Source organism: Thamnophis sirtalis, unplaced genomic scaffold, assembly GCF_051295495.1.
Source record: "Thamnophis sirtalis isolate CommonGarterSnake01/CBP01778 unplaced genomic scaffold, rThaSir2_p1.2 scaffold_6, whole genome shotgun sequence".
NCBI lineage: Eukaryota > Metazoa > Chordata > Lepidosauria > Squamata > Natricidae > Thamnophis > Thamnophis sirtalis.
Window position 1 is genome coordinate 81,941,373 of NW_028261386.1, and position 25,145 is coordinate 81,966,517.

Genomic DNA, 25,145 nt, shown 5'->3' on the forward strand with positions numbered 1-25,145 from the left:
GGAGTTGAACTCCACATTTCTTAAAAGTACCAAAGTTGAGAAACACTAACAGATTATCACTAGACAAAGTCTAGTGTTTTATAAGGCTTTTCTTATACAATATTAAGCAGTAAAATTAGTACTAAGAGTTATGCTTTTGTAATCAGATGAAGTTATTGACAAAATGGATGTATTTCAGCATTCAGAAATGCCAGTCAAGCAGTTTTGAGGATTAAAAGAAATTTATTTTCAGGCACTTAATGAGTTAAAAGTCCTACTCCACATTGATGGAACAAAAAAGGAAAGTATCTTACTGGAGGAAATGCAGTTTTTTTTCTATATACAGTAAAACTAGTGCAATTTGGTGTATTCTCGGATAATAATCAGCAGCAATGAGGAATAATAGTCTGTGTTAAAATACATTATAGTCTGAAGTATTTTTTACAAACATAATGCTAAATCATTCATTTTAAACTATATGCACGAACAGAAAGGATTCCATAGGAAATCTTGGATTTCTTCCTCTCTAATTCTTTGAAAAGGAATAAACCAGAATTTAATTTATTCTGCAGTAAATTCCTGGTTTGTTTAAATAAACTTTAATCAACGTGACAAACATGAATGTTCAGTTGTTTCTGCCTTGTTTACAAAGGACATTGAATTGAATCCTTATATAATGATGCAGCAGGAATCTGCTGAAGCAAATTGAATTTTGGCTTATTTCTCTTCCTAGGCATATGGGGAAAAGAAGGCAGACGTTCACCAGTATAGAACAGTGGAGCAAATATTTTCTTCCATTTTTGGAAAGGACAGAGTGAATAAATTTAGGGTGGGTTCTAGGCATGAGGCAGACCCTCTGCAAGCCAAAAGTGGGTGTTTTATTAGCTACATCTTTCTCATTGGCCAGAGGTTTCTCACCTCTGATTTAAAATGTCTTCTATACATGTAACTGACATGTAAACGTAGAAGCAATATCATTTGCTTTAAGCATAAGACAGAAGCTTCTGCTTCTCTTTGGTACTAATCCCCAGCAAAAGCAGTTTTGCAATACAGAAAGAATACAGGTAGTCCTCAACTTACCACCTCTATTGAGACCCAAAATTTGATTTCTTAAGTGAGACATTTGTTAAGTACATTTTGCTCCATTTATGACCTTTCTTGTGCTAGTTAAGTAAATCAATGCAGTTGTTAAGTTAGTAATACAGTTGTTAAGTGAATCTGACTTCCCCATTGACTTTGCTTGTCAGAAGGTTCCAAAAGGTGATCACATGACTGTGGGACCCTGCAACAGTCATAAATATGAATCAGTGGCCACAGGTCTGAATTTTGATCGCATGACCATGGGGATGCTGCAACGGTGGTGTGAAAAATGGTCAAAAGTCACTTTTTTCAGAGCTGTTGTAACTTCAAATGGTCACTAATGGAACTGCTATAAGTTGAGCATGACCTGTATTGTCAATTACAGACACAATGAAGGGGAACGGATTACTTTTTTTGTCCAAAGAGCCTCAGTCATTCCAGGCTTCATGGTGCATCTACTTCTATAGAGCTGGATGCAGCTTAAAGAATTTTGATTATCAGTCCCCCAAATGGCATGGGGAAAAAATATTTTCCAATAAAGAAATGCATTTTAATTTTTCTTACACTAAATATTATTTAGAGCAGTGCAGTTCATTTAATTTTGGTGTTACTTAAATTTACTCAACAGCGTGTGGTTCTGTGTCTTTATTCTGAGATCTCAAATACTCAGTTGATAGTTCTGTCCAAAAAAGGGCAAAAACTTCTACCAGGAGACAGACTGAGCCTATGGCACATTTCTTTAAAGTTGGAAGCCGCACAATAAATTGTTGTTTACTTCCATTGACTGTAAAATGAAAGAATGCTTGTTATCCTTTGGAATATCTAGAAGAGTCAAACAAAATAGCTCAAGGCACGAAATCCAAACTGATTTGACAGAAAGCAGTGCTGATGAGAGGCATGAGATTATGAGCACTGTACTCATTTGAAACCCTAATTTGACCGGCTCTCACTTCTGCTTACGTAGCAATGCCAAAGTTACACATTTCCATCATAATTTTTATAACATTTCCAGGACTAAATGAAAAAAAAAATAGCATAGTGGCTATGAAATGGAAGAAATATATCAAAAGGCATCATTTTGTAATTTTGCATTCCTAATTGACATTAACCTCAACATTTTGCCTATTGGTTCAAATATATCTTAAGAGTGGTTACTCCCCTCTCCATCAGTATGCATACATCCCTCTTTCATTTCCCACATCTACTACAGTAAACAATTAGTGCGTAAGCAACAGCATGTTCTGCAAAACATTTCATTGCATGAGTTGTATGAAAGAGCTCAGTGTTTTTTTGGTTGTTCTGGCTTTGGTTTTTCAATATAGAATTCTTTAGAGATGAACTTATTCATCCTGCTTCAATCTAGCACAATATTCTTCAAAGATAAGTTTTAAGTGTCTTTCAGATTCGTTCTTGTTTCTTGGTTCAGGAAGTATAGAAACTGCATTATTTTCCCTTCAAGACTCTGGAAAATAGAAGGAAAAACAAAGCATTAAATATTTTATTTTTCATTGTATAAATAATTGAATCTCTTAGTTTTCTAAAAAAGATGCCAGATATTAACCTTCCCGTAATGAGATTGTGTTATGAGTTAATATGATTGTGTTACAATTAATCAAAACAAATGTTTAACTGTTCCAGCTATTAATTTTTACATATTTATTTGGCATATTCATATACTGCTTATTTTAAAAATTTCAGAGTGGCTTATAATAAAAATAATGATACATATGTATTACATTTTGTTTGATTAGGAAAAATATATTATTATTTTTCTTATTTCATACAATTCTGCACTAAGGTCGCAAACACTGAACAAATATCAAATTCAAAGGATAATTGTAAATGTATGGATAGAACCATTTTATTACAAATGCTTCAGGAAATATGGATAAGATTGATTTAATTATTCATTCCTTATTCCATTTATCAAATATGTATGGCTGCACACCTGCCAAAAAAGAACTCTGGTGCTATATAGCATTTAAGTATGTGTGTGTGTGCGTGTATGTGTATACACACACACACAAACACACATCTATTTAGATTTACAACCCCCGGTATGCCCAAATATGGGAGGAAGATCACTACTTCCATTCTCTGTCCTTCGGCTCGCCACAAGAGACCATCCAGACAGAAACCAAATATTTTTACTGTTGCCTTTTTGTTACATTTGTTGTATTTGTGCTGATAAATAAATAAAGGGAGACTAGTATAGATCTATTTCAAGCTATTTAGCTCTCATCAGCTAGCCATACCCTTACTGGGAATCGAACCTGTGCTGTATTGCATCTTAGGCAGATGTGTTAACGAGCCACAGAGCTTGACTCCTTATCAGCCAAGCCAGGGTGAAAGGTATCTATTTAGATTTACAACCCCCGGTATGCCCAAATATGGGAGGAAGATCACTACTTCCATTCTCTGTCCTTTGGCTCGTCACAAGAGACCATCCAGACAGAAACCCAATATTTTTACTGTTGCCTTTTTGTTACATTTGTTGTATTTGTGCTGATAAATAATTTATTTATTTATTTATTTATCTTTATTTATTTATCAGCACAAATACAACATACACACATATATATACGTGTGTGATTGTGTGTGTGTGTGTGTTGCATTTGTGCTGATAAATAAATAAAGGTAGACTAGTATAGATCTATTTCAAGCTATTTAGCTCTCATCAGCTAGCCATACCCTTACAGGGATTCGAACCTGTGCTGTATTGCATCTTAGGCAGATGTGTTAACCATTAAGCCACAGAGTTCCTCTCCTTATCAGCTGAGCCAGGGAGAAAGGTATATATTTAAAGTCACAGCCCCTAGTATGCCCAAATATGGGAGGAAGTTCACTGCTTCCATTCTCTGTCCATCGGCTCGTCATAAGAGACCGTTTTATCAGCACAAATACAACACAAATGTAACAAAGGGAACAGTAAAAATATTGGGTTTCTGTCTGGATGGTGTCTTATGATGAGCACATGAACAAAGAAAGGATGACATTAATTGTAGTAAGCAAGCCTTTGTAAGATCTTCTTGGTCCCCTGGGATCCTCAGGCCTAATGGCACAGCCAGCTTTAGAGGCTTGTGAACTGTTAAGAGTGATGGATGTATGTGTTTTATACATGTTTGTATGTAACAAAGTTTCACATTATCACATAGTTATTTTTCACCATATATTTCTGTACAACTTGTAACGTAAGTCTATTGCTATAGCTCTCTGAAGAGAAGAAATGAAGAATGGTTGCAATAATTTATATAGTACTCTTCAAATACATGGGAGAATATCACAGAAAAGAAGGTCAACATTCGTTTTCTATCATTCCAAAGAATGAGACCCAGAAACATGGGTTGAAATTGCAGGAAAGCAATTTCTGATTGAATTGTTAGAAACATATTCAGCAGAAAGAGCTGTTTGAATGTAAAACCTGTCATCTGGAGAGTAGTGGACTCTCCTTCACTGAATGTAATTATGCAGATGTTGGATGGCCATTTCTCAGGAAGAGTTCAGTTTAGACTCAAGCATGGACTCTCCAGTCTGTGATCTTACATAGTCCTTTCTAATGATATGATTCTATGATCAATACATTATTGCAAAGTTCTGTTCCATTTGTTTGTTCACAATGTGTATGTGTTTGTTGGCTGCTCTGCACCTTCCCTGAAAGAGGAAGTCATGGTAGGATTGATATTGCTAACTACCTACCCCTCCTAACAAGAGCACCTGAGAGTTTAATTCTGCTTCACCTACTTAGTGTTTTTATTCATCACAAAGCACTAAGAATGCAGCTAAGAATGTCCAAAGATGCATTTGAAGGTATCCATTGGAATATCTTGAGCCTTGTTATGTCTTAGTTATCACAGATAGCATAGCAATAGCAGTAGACTTATATACCGCTTCATAGGCCTTTCAGGCCTCTCTAAGCGGTTTACAGAGAGTCAGCATATTGCCCCCAACAATCTGGGTCCTCATTTTACCCACCTCGGAAGGATGGAAGGCTGAGTCAACCCTGAGCCGGTGAGATTTGAACCGCTGACCTGCTGATCTAGCAGTAGCCTGCAGTGCATTTAACCACTGCGCCACCTTGGCTCTTAGACCCATCTTGAAGGCAGATACATAACATGGTAAAAACAATGATGCCTGCCACATGCATTCTAACAAACAGCAGCCACAGCAGAGAGGGCTGTCACTTCTGCTGGACTGTGGGAGGTAAACTTAGCATCTGGAACTTGCTTAATATTGGAACAGGTGGAGAGCCAATGCTCCCTCTCCCCACCTCCTAATATATTAGAAGTGGATTTCCCTCCCCATAGTTCTGCATCACATATTATGTGGTTCATCAGGAAGATGTGGGATCTGCCCGGTTTAGTTGTACATCCTGCTCCAGAGCAATATATATATCTCTCATTAGATAGATAGATAGAGAGAGAGAGAGAGAGAGAGAGAGAGAGAGAGAGAGAGAGAGCTGTGTGTGTGTCTTTGTGTGTGCTCTAACATAACTTTGGAATGCCTCAAGCAATTTCAACCAAACTTGGTAACAGATGACGACTTACTCTCTGGAATACTATGGGGTAAGACACCCATATTTAACAACTTTGGATATATATATATATATATATATATAGATATATAGATATAGATATATAGATAGATAGATAGATAGATAGATAGATAGATAGATAGATAGATAGATAGATAGATAGATAGATAGATATATAGAGAGAGAGACAGAGACAGAGAGACAGAGACAGAGATTAAACTTAAGAAAAAAGCATATATTTATTGCTAAAACAGTCTCTGTATTTATCTGGAAAATACAGCCTATATTTTTATTTTGCCCTTTTCTTATTTTATCAAGGAGCTTTGAAGCAAAGTCTAAATACAGAACAGTCTCGAAAAAGAGACTTGTAGCATTTCTCTAAGCCACTCACCTGATGCTGTGTTTTAGCTTGAACCTTCAAAACAACCCTTTTACTTGTTCTGTATCAGGGTCCAGGTCAATATCATAGAAGCAAGGCCTTGTGGGCAATCCAGGCATAGTGGTCATCTAAGGGATCAAAGAACCAGGAGTTACACTTCAACAATTGTATCCTGGAAACCTCCCTACACATAGATAGGATGCAGTAGAAGACCACAATGTTCTTCATGGCCTATAGATAGAACTAACCCAGGTCTACTCCAGTTCCTTTTAGCAATAGCAATAGCAGTTATACACTGCTTCATAGGGCTTTCAGCCCTCTCTAAGCGGTTTACAGAGTCAGCATATCGCCCCCACAGTCTGGGTCCTCATTTCACCCACCTCGGAAGGATGGAAGGCTGAGTTAACCTTGAGCCGGTGAGATTAGAACCGCTGAACTGCAGATAACAGTCAGCTGAAGTGGCCTGCAGTACTGCACCCTAACCACTGCGCCACCTTGGCTGTTTTGCTAAACCAAATTCCGTGAACAATTGCAAAGAATTTCTGGGAAGGGAAATAAAAGGCTATAATATCCCAAACTTTATGGGACTAAGCTTATAAAAAATGTTCTGTGTTCTAAGAGATATAAGGCAAAGGAATGCATATGGAATGTAAATTGTTAACTACAGTGGATTGAAAGCAGAAACTTTATAAATACCATACTTTATGTATGTGTAGTTTGCATCTGACAGAAATCTGTTATGACCAGCTTATTTCTTTTTATTTTTAGGACCCATTTAGTAGTAAAAACATTTCCAAAATTATGGTTGCTATCGATTACAGAAATAATTTGACATAAATCATATTGCTGCAATACACTGAATAATTAATTGAAAATAATTTTAGTCTGGATATTACAAAGGTTGGGCAGATATTTTTGTAGCCAATAAAGATGGAACGTAAGTGAAGTATCTGATTTCATACTTTTTCAGGGTATAAATTCTAAATATGTTTCTAAATAGGCAATCCTCAATTAACAATGTAACCAATTTCATTGTATTTATTTTCTACAATGACAATAAAGCAGGGGTGAAATTCAGCAGCAGAAATTTTAAGTAGTTCGGAGAACCCGCAAATACCACCTCTGGCTGGCCCCAGAGTAGGGTGGGAATGGAGATTTTGCAGTATCCTTCCCCTGCCACACCAACCAAGCCATGCCCACAGAACAGGTAGTAAAAAAAATTGAATTTCACCACTGCAATAAAGGCTATACTAATTGGTAACAACATTCGGTGACCATTTGAAGTGACAACAGGACTGAACGAATGGTATTTATGACTGCTCCCCAAAGTTATGGCCTTTGTAACACCCCATGGTCATGGTATCAAAATTTGGGTACTTGAGAACCAGCCCAGGCTGCAGCATGTGCTTCAACTCCCCCCATCTGCCTGTCTCCCCACCCCATCTCTGCCTTTTGGCCACCCTACACTCTGTGACAAGGCAGTGGATTCTTATCTGCTGAAGAGAGCTTGCCCGTCCTGACTAGGGAAGAAGCAGTAGGATGGAGCCAGCAGATTGAACAGGGCAGGAGACACATGAGGTCCTCATCTAATGACACTGTCCTTGCCTAGTGTCTATAGGAACTACTGCTGCTAAGTAGCGCATGACGTTTTGCCTAACAACATCTTCACTTAGCAATGGATATAGGGTGGTTAGGCGAAGACTACTATATATATTATTCTACAGGCTGAGGAGAGTGTTTGAACTATTTCCACCAATCTAAAGGACAAATGTCCCTCTTTCCAAAGAGCGAAAGAAAGATACAGTAAGTGTTTATTATAAACTCTAAGAAAAAAGATCACCATAATAAAATAATACATAAAACCCAAGGATTTGCGAAAGAAAAAATAAGATTCCCAGTTCTTTTCTCTCTCTGTTTCCTTTCCCAGTATTCTTGTATTTCCATGAATGCAGTAAACTGCTATTGACTAACAATTAAGGGAATCCTCAACAACTTCCAGTTTTCTCTCCTCAGAATTTTTCTTCTGATTCTTAATGAAGAAAGAAAACTTTACTTGCATGCTATTTTGAATATATTGCTTTATGTAAAGCTAAATACATACACAAATTATACAGAGCCCTATGCAGCTTACATCTTAATGGTTCTTAAAAGAATTAGCTGTAAGCAGCTAATTAAAAGACAGAAATGCCCAGCATCCCTCTTGATGTAATTAAAATAAGCTGATTATATTCTATGACAAAACAAATGCCATGACAAAAGTTCATTGCGAATGTTCTTGGATCCTGGCAACCTGATCTGACAACAAATATGAAAACAAACATTCCAACAATAGGTAGGAACAACTAGGGTGCTTGAATTGACGGTATTGTTACAAAGCAGGTATAAGGTACTTTCTCTCCAAATCAAGCCTGCCCAAAATGTGACACAAGTAGACCATAGAGGAAAATTGCAATCATTAAATGAGCCAAGATACATTTTGCCAAGAAAATAACAATGCCGATCTCACTCTAATTAAACACAATGGCAAAAAATTCATAATTAGATCTCTGATTCTTAAACAAAATGTTATTTGTCATCATGCATTGCAATGCTAGGAAAAAGGCACAAATCCTTTCCCATGTATGACATTCTCTGAATTTGAATTCCTCTTCCAAGTGTTACGAAGTCTCTAGTGAAAATATCATTTTGGGATATCCAATTTTGGTAAAGCACTTTGTGGAAATTCACATAAACATAACAGAGAAGTGACAGTTGAAGCAATCTCTGGAGGAAAAGATTGTAGGAAGAGCTAATAGAGCTAATATTTAGAAATATTTATGTCTTCCTGACAGGAAGACAAAAATCACAACAAAACATATTTAGTGACTCTTATTATCTGAAAAAAATATGAAAACAGAGGAAGGTTTGTGTCATTATTCATTACAATTTCCCAAACTGGAAACAGCTCATCCAATTAACATTCTCTACACACACACACACACACACACACACACACACACACACACACCTCCCTTCCTAAATTGCCTTATTCAGCAACTTGTAGATATAATTCTTTATTGGCCAAGTGTTTTTGGAATCACAAGGAATTTGTCTCTGGTGCATAAGCTCTCAGTCTTCATACAAACAAAGTGATAGGTCATAGATCATAAATCATAAGATACAACAAAAAATGATACATCAACATATACCAATAGGAGAAAGTAGTAGAAAGATGAGAGGTGAGAAAGATGAGAAGGATGAAAAGATAGCAAGGATAATAGCAATAGAGCCATTTACATGGGTAAATTATCTTTAGGCACAAGACAGTGCTGTAGGAGTTAAGTGTTCAGCAGAATGATTGCATGGGGGAAGAAATTATCTTTGTGTCTAGTTGTTTGGGCAGGCAAAGCCCTATAGCAGTGTCTTGAGGGGAGAAGTTGAAGAAGTTATCTCAGGTGTGAAGTGTCTGTAGATATTTTTTTCAGTCCTTGTTCTGGTTCGTGCAGTATACAGGTCCTCAATGGAAGGCAGGCTGGTTGCAATTGTTTTTTTCTGCAGTCTTAACTATCTGCTGAATTCTGTAGCTGTCTTGTTTGGTTCCTGTTCCAAACCAGACAACTATAGAGGTACAAATGACAGACTCAATAATTATTCTGTAGAATTGTATCAGCAGATCCTTGGGCAATCTGAACTTTCTGAGTCTCCCTGAGTTCATTGCTGTGCCTTTTTAATGATGGTTCTAATGTTAGTTGTTCATTTCAAGTCCTGAGATTATAGAAACCTGACGGTCTCTACTGAGATACTGTGTTGTATAATGTTGTAAGAGGTGGTTGAATAGGAGGGCTTCTCTTAAAATCTACTATAATTTCTACAGTTTTAAGAGTGTTCAGCTCCAGATTCTCCCAGCTGTACCACAGGGCCAGTTGTTCTACCTCCCATCTGTATGCAGACACGTCATCATCTCAAATGAGACCAATGATTGTTGTGTCATCTGTAAACTTCAGTTCAGATATAGGACATCACCTTCCGAAAAATGTAAAGGCAATAAAAATATTTTAAAAGCAGACATTCAACAACTGGGGGGAGGGGTTATTTTAGAGGTCAGCTGATTTTTTATCTGTTCTGGATAGAGAAATGCTCTCCAAAAAGGAAGTGGTTCACAATATGTGGGTCTTTCTGGACTCACAATTCCTGATAGATCAAGAGGTAGCCTTTGATCAGAAGAATATTTGCTCAGCCTTGACTGGTCTATCAGTTATGGCCATTCCTATAACAAAGAGGCATTGGTTGACTTCTGTAATTTACCCTACCTGGATCTGCTGCTGAAGACCACTCATAAACCACAGCTGATACTGAATGTGGTGGCCCATCTACTAAAGATAATGTCTCAGTACACCCACATAACATTTGCTTGTCTTTGTCTAAAATAAATATGTTTAAATCTGCAGAAACCAAATAACCTAACAGACCAGAACTGATGTCACAGTTACTCATAAACAATTTGCAACTTATTTCTTTTTAAATTAGCACAGAAAAGCAGAAGGCAACTGGATTTGTTTTTTCTTTGAAGACATTTCACTTCTCATCAAGAAGCTTCTTCAGCTGATAGGATAGTGGGGAATGGAAGGATTTATATTCCTTGCAGACAGTCGGTCATTTGCATCCTAAACTATTCAACTTTTAGGCTGAAAACAACCAGCTATCTGGAAGGAATGTAAATCCTTCCACTCCCCACTATCCTGTCAGAACAGAAGAAGCTTCTTGGATGAGAAATGAAACAACTTCAAAGAAAAACAAGCAAGTCCAGTTGTCTCCTGAAAAAGCACCTTTGGGACAACCATGACCAGGATGACTGAGAATCTCTACAGACAGAAAAGCAGAATTAACCAGATACCAATGCTTGTGAAAGGTGCCCAGGTTATCCCATTTAACAATATCTCCAATGAGGAAAGGCTTTTTTGAGGTCTGGGAAAGATTGTACAAGAATGTAATACTTCTTTTATTAGATATTTTATTCATATTTGGCCTTAGGGCTGCAATAGATTTGATGTGATTTGATGCCTGGGGCAAGATGGAGTTAGCTTGGAGATCAACTAACATTCTAAATTTTGTAATAAGAACAAATTTGGGCAGCAATAGTCTTTTAAAAAATAAACCAAATAATTACATTTTGTTTCAAGGGCATAATTCCTGTATATCTATACATTCAGTATCTCAAAAAATGGTTTAGGAACACACTAAATCAAATTTAGAGATGAATGGATTAATGAAAATATATTGATTTATTATATATTTACATAAATATGAGAATTAAAATGTAATTACAATGTTAAATGTTTATGTTAATATGTCATTTTAAAAAGATATTAATCTATTGATAATTTGATTTTTAAAAATTAAAAGCAATGCTAATGTTAAACACACACATGAATTATTTTCCTATTAATACCCATAACTAGAAAAATATATTCATTTTACTTCCTCTTTATGTGCTGCTACTTGCTTATAGCATCTTGTGAATGATAAGGCTGCACATGGACAATTAAGACTGGCTCCTATTCAAATTAGGCAATCTTTCTTGAATACAAACAAGGACATTTTATTCTCTCAGAGAAGAAAATGTATCTGTTCTTCAAACAATATAATCAACAATTGAAATCAGGACAGTATTATGAATCTTAAATATTCAAAACAATATTATTAAAATATTATCTTCAATATGAGAGCAACTTTCAAACTTCAAAAACAAAGTTCACCAACAAGGCACAAAATAATCAAGCCATTTCATAGACAGAAGTTATTCATTCCCAGTGTTAAGTATAGGAGCTTGAAACCAAGAACAAAATTCTGCATATTTACATTATGTTACAATATCTTCAAGTCTATCTTGATCAATATGATCAATCATATATTCCCCCAAGAAAAACCAGAGACTTCATGAACAGATTTGTATGTGTATAGATTTAAAATACTGGATGGATATAATTATTTTTACACTGAATTTTTCTATTCTGCTACTCTAGGTCTTTCAGTTGTTTACATCCACAAGCTCGACAGTAAGTCTTCAGCTTATAATGGCAATTGGGCAGTGGTGAAATTCATTTTTTTTTACTACCGGTTCTGTGGGTGTGGCTTGGTGGGCGTGGCACAGGAAGGATACTGTAAAATCCCCATTCCCTCCCCACTCCTAGGGGAAGTATATTGCAAAATCTCCATTCCCACCCCCCGCTGGGGCCAGCCAGAGGTGGCATTTTCCGGGTCTCCGAACTACTCAAAATTTCTGCTACCGGTTCTTCAGTACCTGTCAGAACCTGCTGGATTTCACCCCTGCAATTGGGACCAGAATTACTACTGCTAAGTGATGTAGTTGGAAAGCATGACATCACTTGACTGTGTTGCTTAGTGACGGCAATACCATCAGTCCTGGTTGCCCTCATTAAGCAAGGTCTATCTGGGTTGTTAAGCACATAGTCACCTGACCCTGATTTATCAGTTCCTAGTGGTTTACCCATTACCTTTGCTTGTGGGAAATCAGCAGGGATTGTCAGAAATCAGAATCACATGATTGCAGGGATGCTGTGATGCCAGAACTTTGAGGACTAGTAGTAAACGCCATTCATTCAGCAGCATTGAAAATGGTTGCTGGTCGCAACCTAAGGATTACCTGTACCCAGAATTTTTCCAGTGTTGGAAGTGCAGGGTAGCCAAGCTTTCTCCTTTCCTTTCATAACATCCAGCAGCATACATACATACATTCATATCATATGGCTGCCTATCTACAATGATGACTCTGGTCAGCATAGAAAGATTAAAACCATACAAACAATGATCCATGATACCCAAGACAAATAATGAAGCTGAATTATGAAAACCACATCAGCAGCAGAGATTTCCTAATCTTCTGGCCCCAAAGCCTAGGGAAAATGATTTTCAAAGCCTTGTGAAAACTAACTGGTTAACATTTCCAGCATTTAGAATAAAAGTTGATGGAGAGAGTCTCCTTCCCTCTACAACTAGCAAAAAATTCCCACCTTCCCAATGAAAATATCAGGTTTCATGGAAGGCTCTTGCTTGATCCAAGGCACTCTTCACATATTACTAGAGTGTTTTACAGCAGGATTGTCAAACTCATGGCCCGCAGCCCAGATGAGTCATGCACTGGCCACACCCAGTTTAACAAAAGGGAAAAAAGTCACAATATGTCACATGACGATGTGATTTTGACACCCCCATTTTACAGGAATACTGCAATTAATTCAACATCACTTGAAAAATACCGTATTTTTCGGAGTATAAGACTTTTCCCTCAAAAAAGAGGCTGGAAATCTAGGTGCATCTTATACATCGAATACAGCATTTTTTGCCTCCTGAAGCCCCGCCCCTTCACCAAAATGGCTGTCCATAGCTTGTAGGAGGCTTTCAGAGAACTCCTGGGGGCTGGGGAGGACATAAATGAGCAAAGAACTGCCCTTTTTTGCTCAATTTTAACCCACCCCCACCCCCAAGAGCACTCTATAAACCCCCATAAGGCTATGCATGCAATTTTCTTGAAAAAAAATGGGCCCATTTTTGTGAAAAATGGGCCATTTTGGGGAGGTTTGCAGAGTGCAAAAACTCCCCCCCCCCTTTTGGAAAACTCTTTAGTTAAAGTGATTGATCAAATGCTGTGCCAGCAGAAACAAAGTCTTAGGTGCTGGATTGTCAGCAATTTCCTACTCCAGCACATGGATAAAATACACCTGGAAACATCTACCTACCTATTCTCTTTACCTACCTACCTACCTACCTACCTACCTACCTACCTACCTACCTACTGTATTTCTCTCTTTCTCTCTCTCTATCCCTCTATCTACCTACCTACACTCTATCTCTCTCCCTAACTACCTACTGTATTTCGCTCTCTCCCCATCTACCTACGTACCTACCTACCTACTCTCTCTCCCTACCTACCAATCTACCTATTCTCTTTCTTTTCCTGCCGACTGTATTTCTCTCTCCCTACCTATCTACTCTCTCTCTCTCTCTCTCTCTCTCTCTCTCTCTCTCTCTCTCCCTCCCTCTCCCTCTATCTACCTACCTACTTTTTTTTACATTTGCCTCTTCAAAACCTTGGTGCGTCTTATACTCCGGTGCATTTTATACTCCGAAAAATACGGTAGATCACCAAATGGCAGTTTGTACAAGAGTTAACTTGAAACAGAAGAAGTTTATGTAGATCTAATATTCTGAATATGTGGCTTCTTAATACACAAAATTCCACATATATACATCTAAAATATTACAATAATATTGATATTTTTATGTTTGACAATATATAGTTCTTAAGAAGTGTAAAACAAAACTGAAGATTACAATGAAAAGTTATTGTCCAACTAAGTTGGAGAAACTGAGTCATACTTAAATGCTTCTGTTACTTTTGCTGCATTCTTGGTTTTTTTTAATGGAGAGACGCTTCTCTCCTATGCAGTTCAAAATTGGATAAATGAAAATTCTTAGATTTTGAATACAAAACATTTAATGTTATGAATGATATTATTCCCTAGAATAATTTTGTTCTAAATAAGTTGAAATTGTATCCTTGTTGCTTCGTTTTAATTATCATTTCTAATTGCATATATACCAAGTCTATTCCTGATCTCTGAGATTAAGAAAATGTATTCATTTAGGAAGATCAAAGCTGTACAATCAAATCTAAAATGTGACTGAATTTTCTTTTATTAATATGTTAATTTTTACTGAAACATTTTGGCATCACTGTTCAGTCAGGGACATATATTGTTTAAAATTCCACCTCTTTTATTCCCTTTTCAAGTAAATCAAAGTTACTTCACCTGAGCAATTCTTAAACAACAGATAGTTCAATAATATATAGATTTCTGCAATATTTTTAAGTAAGGTGATACTACCGTGTTTTCCCAAAAATAAGACAGGGTCTTATTTTCTTTTGACCCCTGAAATAAGCACTTGTACTTAATTTTGGGGAGGTCTTATTATTTTTGAGGTGTAGGAGGCGGCAAGTGTGGTCACCTCATGGCTCCTGCTGTGTTGCAATATGTTTAGGGAGGGCTTATTTTTGGGGAGGGCTTATTTTAGCGCATGTATTCAAAAATCCGATTGGACTTATTATACGGGGAGGTCTTATTTTTGGAGAAACCGGGTATCAACGTATTAAAATATTTCCCCAATGAAGACATACATGAAATTATGCAGCAAGTTCTAAAACTTTATTGTCTCTGCCTTGCTGGCAAATTTACAAAGTTCACAGCTATTCAGAAGTTTCAGTTATACTCTATTTGCTTTGAGGTATATTTTGATTAGAAGAAATAAAACAGAAGAAAATGTTGTAAACAGTATGGGCTTATTGTCTTGCTAAAAGTCACAAGAATTAGAGTTGTGACTATTCAATTCTTGTCTTACCATTTTCCTCCAAACCAAATATTCCTAGAATATGGTTGCAAACTCAGGGATAACCAAAAACATTTTATAGCCTGAAGCGAACAGAAGATGGCATTTCCATCTACAAGGCATTGGACTAATTTAGAAGGTATCCAATCAAATGTGCCATACCTACCCATCAAATATAAGGAAGGGCCTGAAGTGGTAATAAGAATACTTTAGGAAATGATCACCTGAATTAAACTATGGGAAGCTACCTCCCCTAGAAGAATGAAATATTTTGAGAAATATTAAAAAGGCAGGATAAAATATTCCTCCTAAAGAAAAAGAAAAATCTTAAGGGAGACAGAACCTCAGAGCCCCAGCTCCCTTCCCCCCCAACAGATATTTTGTGCACATTGAAGACTGGCCAGCCTATCTACAAGACAAAAGACCTCCAGCTCCAGGGTGATGGGATTAAGACATTACCCTCCAGGACATAATAGGATTAACCAATCTAGCAGCAGAGTTTACCACATGGCACAACAAGCCCTTTCATTGCATCAGCCCAAACTTCAACCAATCTTAGCTCAGACAAACATGATCGTTACAGGGCCCTATGGGAGTCTGACAACAGCCAATAGAATACAGGAACAGGAAGCTCAAGTTCAAAGACTAAGAGAAGGTATAAAAGCCACCCACTCTGAACTCCATGTGGTCACTGCCCAGAACCACCCAGGTGCTTCTGCTTCACCATTAAACCATCTTTCCAATCAGCCTCCATGTTTCAGTGTCTTTTTCCCAGCTTGGGAACTGAACCAGATGGATATTTCTTCCAACAAAACACTTTACTTAATGGTAGCACTAACCAGGAGAAATGGCACCGCAGATTATTGTCAATCTAGAATCACTATAGAGTGGTTGCAAAAAATACTAATAACCAGTAGATGGTAGAAAATGTTGGACTTTATATATTTTTCTTATCATCTTCTGGCTTTTGGATTTTTGCAATTCTACCACATTTCCATGCTAATTGCACCACTGAGATTTGATGTCCTCTCCTGCATTTGCATTAATAGCATCCATCTGAATATTCCATCTTTTATGCACTTTCACTGCAGGAAGCATCTCCATTAATGGTCTGTCTTAAATTGTCCACTAATTTTGTCCACATTAAAAAAAAATCCTGGCATATGTATAAAAGCAAACCAACCTCTGGTTTTGATAGTTTCTACATGCTCTTGCAGTAAAATATTCCCTTAATTTGTCTTTGTTTCCATTAAATCCTTTCAATGTTTTATGACTAATAAAAGAGTAATGTATACCATGGCACATTTTATAACAACTTTGTATACGTTTAAATCCTGCATAATTCAAATAGCATATTTTAAAGCATTTATTTAAATGCAAAAATATACAAAGCAGCCCAGGACAATGAAATGTTAATTCATTTTAATTCTCCCTTCTTTTAATGAGGAAAATGCAGAGAATTTTCCTTTTGGGAATGACAGCATTTGGTTCTAACCTGATAAATATAGCTATGCAGAGTTTTTCATGGGAGGTGGTCATATATTTCCTTAGGTCAACATACAGTATATTTACCTCACCCTACTCAATAGATACTTTAGTTATAAGCTCCTGCACAATGGAGAGGAAGATTGAAAGTAAAGCATTTACTTAGGCAGCTATATTTTTTTATAGTGATTTTATTGACATTTGTAGGCCGCCCTTTTCCCTGAGGGGACTCAGGGCGGCTCACATAAAATCGGGGAAGGGGAAATACAGACAATAACAACGACACATATAATAAAAACAGTAACCAACATGCATTCATCATTCGGGAGGGGCAACTATCTTCATCCCCAGGCCTGACGGGCTAGCCAGTTCTTCAAGGCTGTGCGGAAGGCCTGGACGGTGGTGAGGGCACGAATCTCCACGGGGAGTTCGTTCCAAAGGGTCGGGGCGACTACTGAGAAGGCCCTCCTCCTTGTAGTTGCCAGCCGACACTGGCTGGCCGATGGAATACGGAGGAGGCCCAATCTGTGTGATCTTATTGGTCGCAGGGAGGTAATTGGCAGAAGGCGGTCTCTCAAGTATCCAGATCCACTACCATGTAGGGCTTTATGGGTGATTAACAGCACCTTGAAGCGCATCCGGAAATCGACAGGTAGCCAGCGCAGCTCGCGGAGGATAGGTGTAATGTGGGTGAACCGCGGTGCACCCACAATCGCTCGCGCGGCTGCGTTCTGTACCAGCTGAAGACGCCGGATGCTCTTCAAGGGCAGCCCCATGTAGAGCACATTGCAGTATTCCAGCCTAGAGGTCACGAGGGCCCGAGTGACTGTTGTGAGTGCCTCCCGATTCAGGTAGGGTCGCAACTGGCGCACCAGGCGTACCTGGGCGAATGCCCCCCTAGCCACAGCCGTCAAATGGTGGTCGAATGATAGCTGTGGATCTAGGAGGACTCCCAAGTTGCGGACCCTCTCTGAGGGGTATAGAGTTTGACCCCCCAGCCTGAGAGGTGGAATATTGGTGGAATCCTTGGGAGGGAAACACAACAGCCACTCGGTCTTTTCTGGGTTGAGCACAAGCTTGTTAGCCCTCATCCAGTCCATAACCGCCTCCAGGCCCCGGTTCATCACGTCTGCCGCTTCATTGAGTTGGCACGGGGCGGACAGATACAGTTGAGTATCGTCCGCATATTGATGGTATCTGATCCCGTGCCTGCGGATGATCTCTCCCAGCGGTTTCATGTAGATGTTGAATAGTAGGGGGGATAAGACCGAACCCTGAGGCACCCCATATGTTAGGGGCCTAGGGGACGATCTCTGCCCCCCCACTAACACCGACTGCGACCTGTCCGAGAGGTAGGAAGAGAACCACCGCAACACGGTGCCTCCCACCCCCACCTCCCGCAGAGGGATACCATGGTCGATGGTATCGAAAGCCGCTGAGACGTCAAGGAGAACCAGGATGGAGGAATGTCCTCCATCTCTGGCTCTCCAGAGATCATCGGTCAATGCGACCAAAGTGGTTTCAGTGCTGTAACCGGGTCTGAAGCCTGACTGGAAGGGGTCGAGATAGTTTGCTTCCTCCAAGGACCGCTGGAGCTGAAAGGCCACCACCTTCTCAACAACCTTCCCAAGAAAGGGAAGGTTGGAGACTGGACGATAGTTATTAAGGACAGCTGGATCCAAAGATGGCTTCTTTAGGAGGGGTCTCACCACCGCCGCTTTCAGTGCGGCGGGGAAGTTCCCCTCCCGAAGAGAGGCGGTCACGACCGCCTGGATCCAGCCTCGTGTCACCTCACTGCTGCTGGTAACCAGCCATGAGGGACACGGGTCCAGTACGCAGGTGGAGGCACTCACAGCCCTCATGGCCTTGTCCACATCCCCGGGGGTAACATCCTGAAACTCAACCCAGAGATGTTCCATCTGATCCTCTTGTGCCTCGGCTGGAACTGCAGGGGTGGAGTCCAAGTCCGACCGAAACCGAGCAATTTTGTCCGCTAAGAATTGGGCATAATCCTCAGCTCTGCCCTGCAAGGGTTCCCCCGCCTCCCTTTTATTTAATAGGGAGCGGGTTATCTTAAACAGGGCGGCTGGGCGGGACTCAGCGGACGCAACCAAGGTGGCTATGTGGGATCTTTTCGCTGCCCTAAGCGCTCTGGTGTATTCCTTGGTGCAGGTGGTTACCATTGCTCGGTTCGATTCGGACTTATTGGACCTCCATCGGTGCTCTAGGCATCTCCTCCGGCGCTTCATCTCCCGGAGTTCCTCGGTGAACCAAGGGGGTCTCCGGGATCCGCCGCCTCGGAGGGGCCGTAGTGGCGCAATCCGGTCGAGGGCCTCTGATGCTGCCGAATGCCAGGCAGCAGCCAAAGTCTCTACCGGATTGTGGGCGAAAGAATCAGGAATGACCCCAAGTTCCGTCTGGAACCTTAATGGTTCCATGAGTCGCCTGGGGCGGAACCACCTGGTCGGTTCCTCCTCCCTATATAATGCATTCCTATACGGTGTTGGCAATCAGAGCTTTCTCCTAAAAATTGGTTAAATGAAAGGTAATAAAAATGAACTAACTTCAACTTTATCAAGAGCCTCCAGTGGAATGGAATATTCAATAGAACACAGTAAAGCCGAGGTGATAAAATTGCTCTTAAATTCTTGGTATGATTTTACTGATAGCCCTTTTATATGCATTATGTATTAATTTTAGGTTATTGCACATTCACTGTGTGCTTTGCATTTTTGTGCTTTTATATGTGGAATTTAATATTTATAATTGTTAAAATTGTAAATTATCTGTCTGTATCTGTGGTAGTGTACATACCCACAAGATACTGCAGAGTCTAAACATGCCTCTGTTTCAGTAATTTTCTTCCAAGGCATTTGTTCTTAAACCCCATCTCATCCTTGCCATTCTCTTAAAAAGCTATTTTAGTTTCTTTCCCCCTAGCTTTTTAAAAGCATCATATCCAAAATTCGGCAAAATTCACTACTGCTATTTCAGGAGAATTAAAATCAACTAGCTAATTAAAATGTGATATTTAGTATATTTATGCATATGCTGTCAACATTCAATGAACTATGTGTTTCAAGCTAAAGGCTTTCACCACAAGCTAAATATCTTAACCTTAGATGTGTTATGCTCTTTCTCTGTCAATAGACACATTCCTTATTTTAGGTAATTTATTCCCTGAAATTATTCATTTCTAAAATAATCATGATTCTTTTTTTCTGTTTTGCTTCCCTAAACAGATGAGCATGATAGCTCATGTGGTTAGGACACTGGGCTGAAAATCGGCAGGCTCCTGTTTGAGACCTGGTTGTTGCCATGTGGTGAGGGAGTTCCTGTCACTCACTCCAGAACCTGCCCACCTAGCAGTTCAAAAGCAGGTGACTATGAATAAATAGATGGCTTACCACTTTGGTGGGCATCTTAATGGGGACATGAAAGGAGCCCCCAACTAGGCATTCCCTGGGCAGTGGTGATGTCACCGGTTTAACTTTTAACATGAAAGCGCTACGGTGCTTCCGACATGGAAGTATTTGTATTTGTATTTTATTATTTGTATGCCGCCCTTCTCCGGGAGGACTCAGGGCGGCGAACAATTCAAGGGGGGGGGGGAAGGGGAACATAAAAGACAAAATACAAATAATAAAAGTAGACAACAGTCGCACAACCATACATGTCGAGAGGGGAGGGAACTCATCACCCCCAGGCCTGCCGGCAAAGCCAGGTTTTGACGGCTTTTCGGAAGGCCTGGAGAGAGGTGAGGGTCCGAATCCCTGCGGGGAGTTCATTCCAGAGGGCCGGAGTTGCCACAGAGAAGGCCCTCCCCCGGGTAATAGCCAGGTGGCATTGGCTGGTAGATGGCACCCGGAGGAGGCCAACCCTGTGAGATCTAATGGGTCTGTGGGAGGTAATTGGCAGCAGACGGTCTCTCAAGTACCCAGATCCAATACCATGAAGGGCTTTATAAGTTACGACTAGCACCTTGAAGCGTATCCGAAGACTGATCGGTAACCAGTGCAGCTCGCGGAGGATAGGTGTAACGTGGGTGTACCGAGGTGCACCCACAATTGCTCGCGCGGCTGCATTCTGGATGAGTTGAAGTCTCCGAATACTCTTCAAGGGCTGCCCCATGTAGAGCACATTGCAGTAGTCCAGTCTTGAGGTCACGAGGGCGTGAGTGACTGTTGCGAGCGCCTCCCGGTCCAGGTAGGGACGCAACTGGTGCACCAGGCGAACCTGGGCAAATGCCCCCCTGGTCACAGCCGACAAATGGTGTTCTAAAGTCAGCTGTGGATCCAGGAGGACCCCCAAGTTGCGAGCCCTGTCTGAGGGGCGTAGATTTTCACCCCCCAGCCTGAGTGATGGAATATTGACCAGGTTTTTGGGAGGGAAACACAACAGCCACTCGGTCTTGTCTGGATTGAGTACCAGCTTGTTAACCCCCATCCAGACCCTAACAGCCTCCAGGCACTGGCACATCATGTCAACCGCTTCACTGAGTTGGCACGGGGCGGACAGATACAACTGTGTATCGTCCGCATATTGATGGTGTTTTATCCCATGCCGTCGAATGATCTCACCCAGTGGCTTCATGTAGATATTAAATAGCAGGGGGGACAGGACCGAACCCTGAGGAACCCCGTATTTCAGGGGCCTAGGGGTCGACCTCTCCTCCCCAACTAACACCGACTGCGACCTGTCCGAGAGGTAGGAGAACCACCGAAAAACGGTGCCTCCCACCCCCACCTCTCGCAACCGTCACAGAAGGATACCATGGTCGATGATATCGAAGGCCGCTGAGAGGTCAAGGAGCACTAGGATGGAGGAATGACCTCCATCCCTGGCTCTCCAGAGATCATCGGTCAGTGCGACCAAAGCGGTTTCCGTGTTGTAGCCAGGCCTGAAACCAGACTGAAAGGAGTCTAGATAATCGGCTTCATCTAAGGACCGCCGGAGTTGCGAGGCCACCACTTTCTCAACAACCTTCCCAATGAAGGGGAGGTTGGAGACTGGACGGTAGTTGTTCAAACTGGCTGGATCCAGTGTAGTATAGCATTCCTAAACAGATTTTGCTGAAATCTAATTATTTTCTGAATAATTAGTTTACTTAGTTAATTAGTTATAATTAGTTTCTGAATAAGTTTAAATGCAGTTTCTGAGTTCTAATTATATAGCTGTCTTCATTTTCATAATAAAGTTAGTAAGTATGTCAAAAAACTAAGGGAAATACTCTACATTTCAATATACCTTTGATAAACAGACAATAATCAATAACTAACTAACATTGTTGAATGTATGCTGGAGTTTAAGAACAATTGGAGATCCCAAAGTGTTCCATTATTTTCTGTGTTATTATTCACGAACACATCTACTGTATATATCCAAATCTTTAAACAAAAAAACCCCAACAGATTTGTGAAGATGATGATGTTTCTATGTTCTGAACCTTTAAATAGACAATGTTCTTTATTACTAGAATGACCTAGGAAGATGCAAGTAAAATTTCTTTAGGTACATTGGCTTTGAAGAGCAGAGGAAGAAATTAACGGAGTATGATACCATTAAGATATATTAGATCTATAAAGCTGTCTCTAAGATCCACTAATTACTAATGCAAGAAATGGATTAACATTCTAACCCACTATTTAAAATAAATCATTTATCGAGGTTGCAAAGAACTGTCCTAAATGTGTTTTTATTTTTCTAATAGATCAGCCAATGTAACATGGTAAGATATTGTTCATTGATAAGAATGAACAAATCAAAGATCCAAACTGCTAGAAAGTCAGTATTAATTTATTAATTGTATTAATTTATCACTAGAGCAATACAGATACTGTCCATTTTTTTAAATATGCTTTACATCAGGGGTTCCCAAAGTCTTCAGCTCATCAATCCTTTCATGAGTTTCAAATTGTTCATTGACCCCAGCATTTATTATATGAAAATGATTTATTAAATACTATTTTAACTAACAGCATTACTACTACTATTACTAGCATCAACCCCTTTGATAGTCCCATTAAGCCATGGGTGTTAATACTGATCACTTTCAGGAACCCTGTTTTATATCAAACCAATTCAAATGAGGGATTTCAAAGTACTCATACTGTTGTTCAGACATATATGAATAGTGTGTGAATCTTTTTAGTATTCCATGTAATTTTTAAGCCTTTAGATACATCTTCCTATCCTTTGAAAACTATTTTTCTTTTCTTTACAAGTTAAACAGCGGAGAAAGGTTTTTAACTCTCATTAACCTTTGGAAGGACATTCAAAGGCCATATGTAATTGATTTCAAGCAGCGGTAATTCTGATAGGTAATTGTAGACCCTGGACTAATGGCTTATTGGTGGTTATGTTTCAGAATGACCCTACATTATGATTCAAGTTCTGAAGAATCAAAGTAGAATTTGCTTTCTCTCCTATTCTTTGCTGTTTCCCGTTTTACAATTGCTTCTACATTCTGCATGCGTTTGGGGGGAAGTAATCTCTTTGCCAGATGTAATTAAACAAAGAAATTCTCTAAATATGTACAGTTTTGCATTAAAGCTCGCTAAAACGCTAGCACTATGGCTCCCATAGGGATAACTCAAAGTTTACTTATACTGTGTTAATGCTAATGACTTGTGTTTCTCATGAAGACAATTACACGGTTTAAAGGGAAAAGAATAAAATGAGCATCTATAACTCTACACGTGCTTAGACAACCATATCATGTATAATATGATATATACAGATATTCCTTGGCTAACAACAGTAACTGAGACTGCAGTTTTCATTGCTAAGGAATGCGGTAGTAAAACATGACATCACACAACTGCATTGTTTAGTGATGGCAATCTTGGCACTCTTTGTTGCCATTGTTAAGCAAGGATTGTGGTTGGAGAGGTGGCATGAGTACAGTGGGGCCAGGGTTGGTGCTGCCAGATAGGGTACTGTGAGAGCAATTTATTGGGACTAATTTGTGATATGACCTGCCATCTTCCCCATGAATTCTGCTTGTGGGAAGCCAACAGAGAGGGTTGAAAATGGTGACTACTTTATCACAGGATGTTATAATTGTCAGTGCAAGCTGGTTGCCAGGCAGCCAGATCACAATCACATGAATGCATGGATGCTGAGATGGGCTGAATTTTATGGACCGGTCATAAATACCACTAGTTCAGCATTTTTGCAACTTCAAATGGCAGCTGAATGAGCGGTTGCTAATCCTGTATGATTTAAATAAAGAAACAATCAAACCAAACCAAAATGCTTTTACATGACATCCCTCTACCAACCACAGTAATATTTTAAAAAATAAGAATTAAACAGCAGTTAAAAGTACGCACAAGGAATCCATATACTGAGAAACACATAAAAATGAAACTTACGGAGATTTTGAAACCCATCCATCATGTACCATTATTAACAAGAATGATAGCAAAATAGCCCTACTGCCATTCTGACCCCCATCAGTACATTTGCTTTGTAAGTAAATCTCCAAATCCTTTTAAAATGATGTGTGGAGGTAGAGTCACAAGAAACAGAATTCCATAATTGGGGATCCAGTTCCTGAAATGTATGCAAATGAGTTGGGGTAACTCGTGAAAAGAAAATGAAAAAAAAAAAAACCACCCTATTCTATTGATTATATTGGATACAAAAGCTCAGACCAAGATAAGAACTGGGACTGGTGGTGGGAAATAACTATGACAATTCGCCACGGCCAACTCGCCACAGAACAACTAGCTGCGGGCCAGGAGTTTCACTAATATCAAATAGTGTAATAGAATAATTAAAGCAAGGATGCAGAAGGAGAGACAGTGTGAAATGTGAATGGAAAAATTGAAATATTTTTTATATATTTTAAATAATGAAATAGAATTGTTAAATTGTCCTGCAGCAAATTGGCCAGATGAGTTGGCTGTGGCAAGTTGTCCCATTCCGACTTACACATCAGAATGAGAAGATTCTGATATGTAATAGGGGAAAAAAATCCCTAAAATGAGAGCAAAGATGGAAAAAAGAGGGAGGCCCAGTGCAACGCATTTTGCAAAGTTCTGAATTCAGAAATCCCTAATCCGTTTTCACAGGGTAGTAAAGAAGGTCCATTTACTGCCAGTTTTTTTCTTCCAGATTCAATAAGGGGACAAGCTGAGGGATTTGAACAACAAATTATACCTTAAAAATGCTACCATCCTCAGGCCAAACCCCCCCCCCCCGCCATTGTATTGTGTAGCTTCAAAGGAGTCCGCCTGGAAATAATGGGGTGGGAATCTAGTGAGCACTGAGTCCTATACTTTTTTTTTAACAGCACTCATC

At 39.5% G+C, this 25,145-nt stretch overlaps 1 protein-coding gene across 1 annotated transcript in view; it reads right to left on the reverse strand.

The window, feature by feature from the left end:
• Positions 1 to 202: 202 nt before the first annotated feature.
• MTHFD1L (methylenetetrahydrofolate dehydrogenase (NADP+ dependent) 1 like) overlaps positions 203 to 25,145 on the reverse strand; it is a 160,627-nt gene continuing 135,684 nt past the window's right edge. The window contains exons 27-28 of the mRNA XM_087718294.1: positions 5,982 to 6,097; positions 203 to 2,521 (exon numbers count right to left, since the gene is read on the reverse strand). Of these exons, the coding sequence (XP_087574420.1) occupies positions 6,008 to 6,097 (90 nt within the window). The 3' untranslated portion in view covers positions 203 to 2,521; positions 5,982 to 6,007. The remainder of the gene's footprint in view (positions 2,522 to 5,981; positions 6,098 to 25,145) is intronic.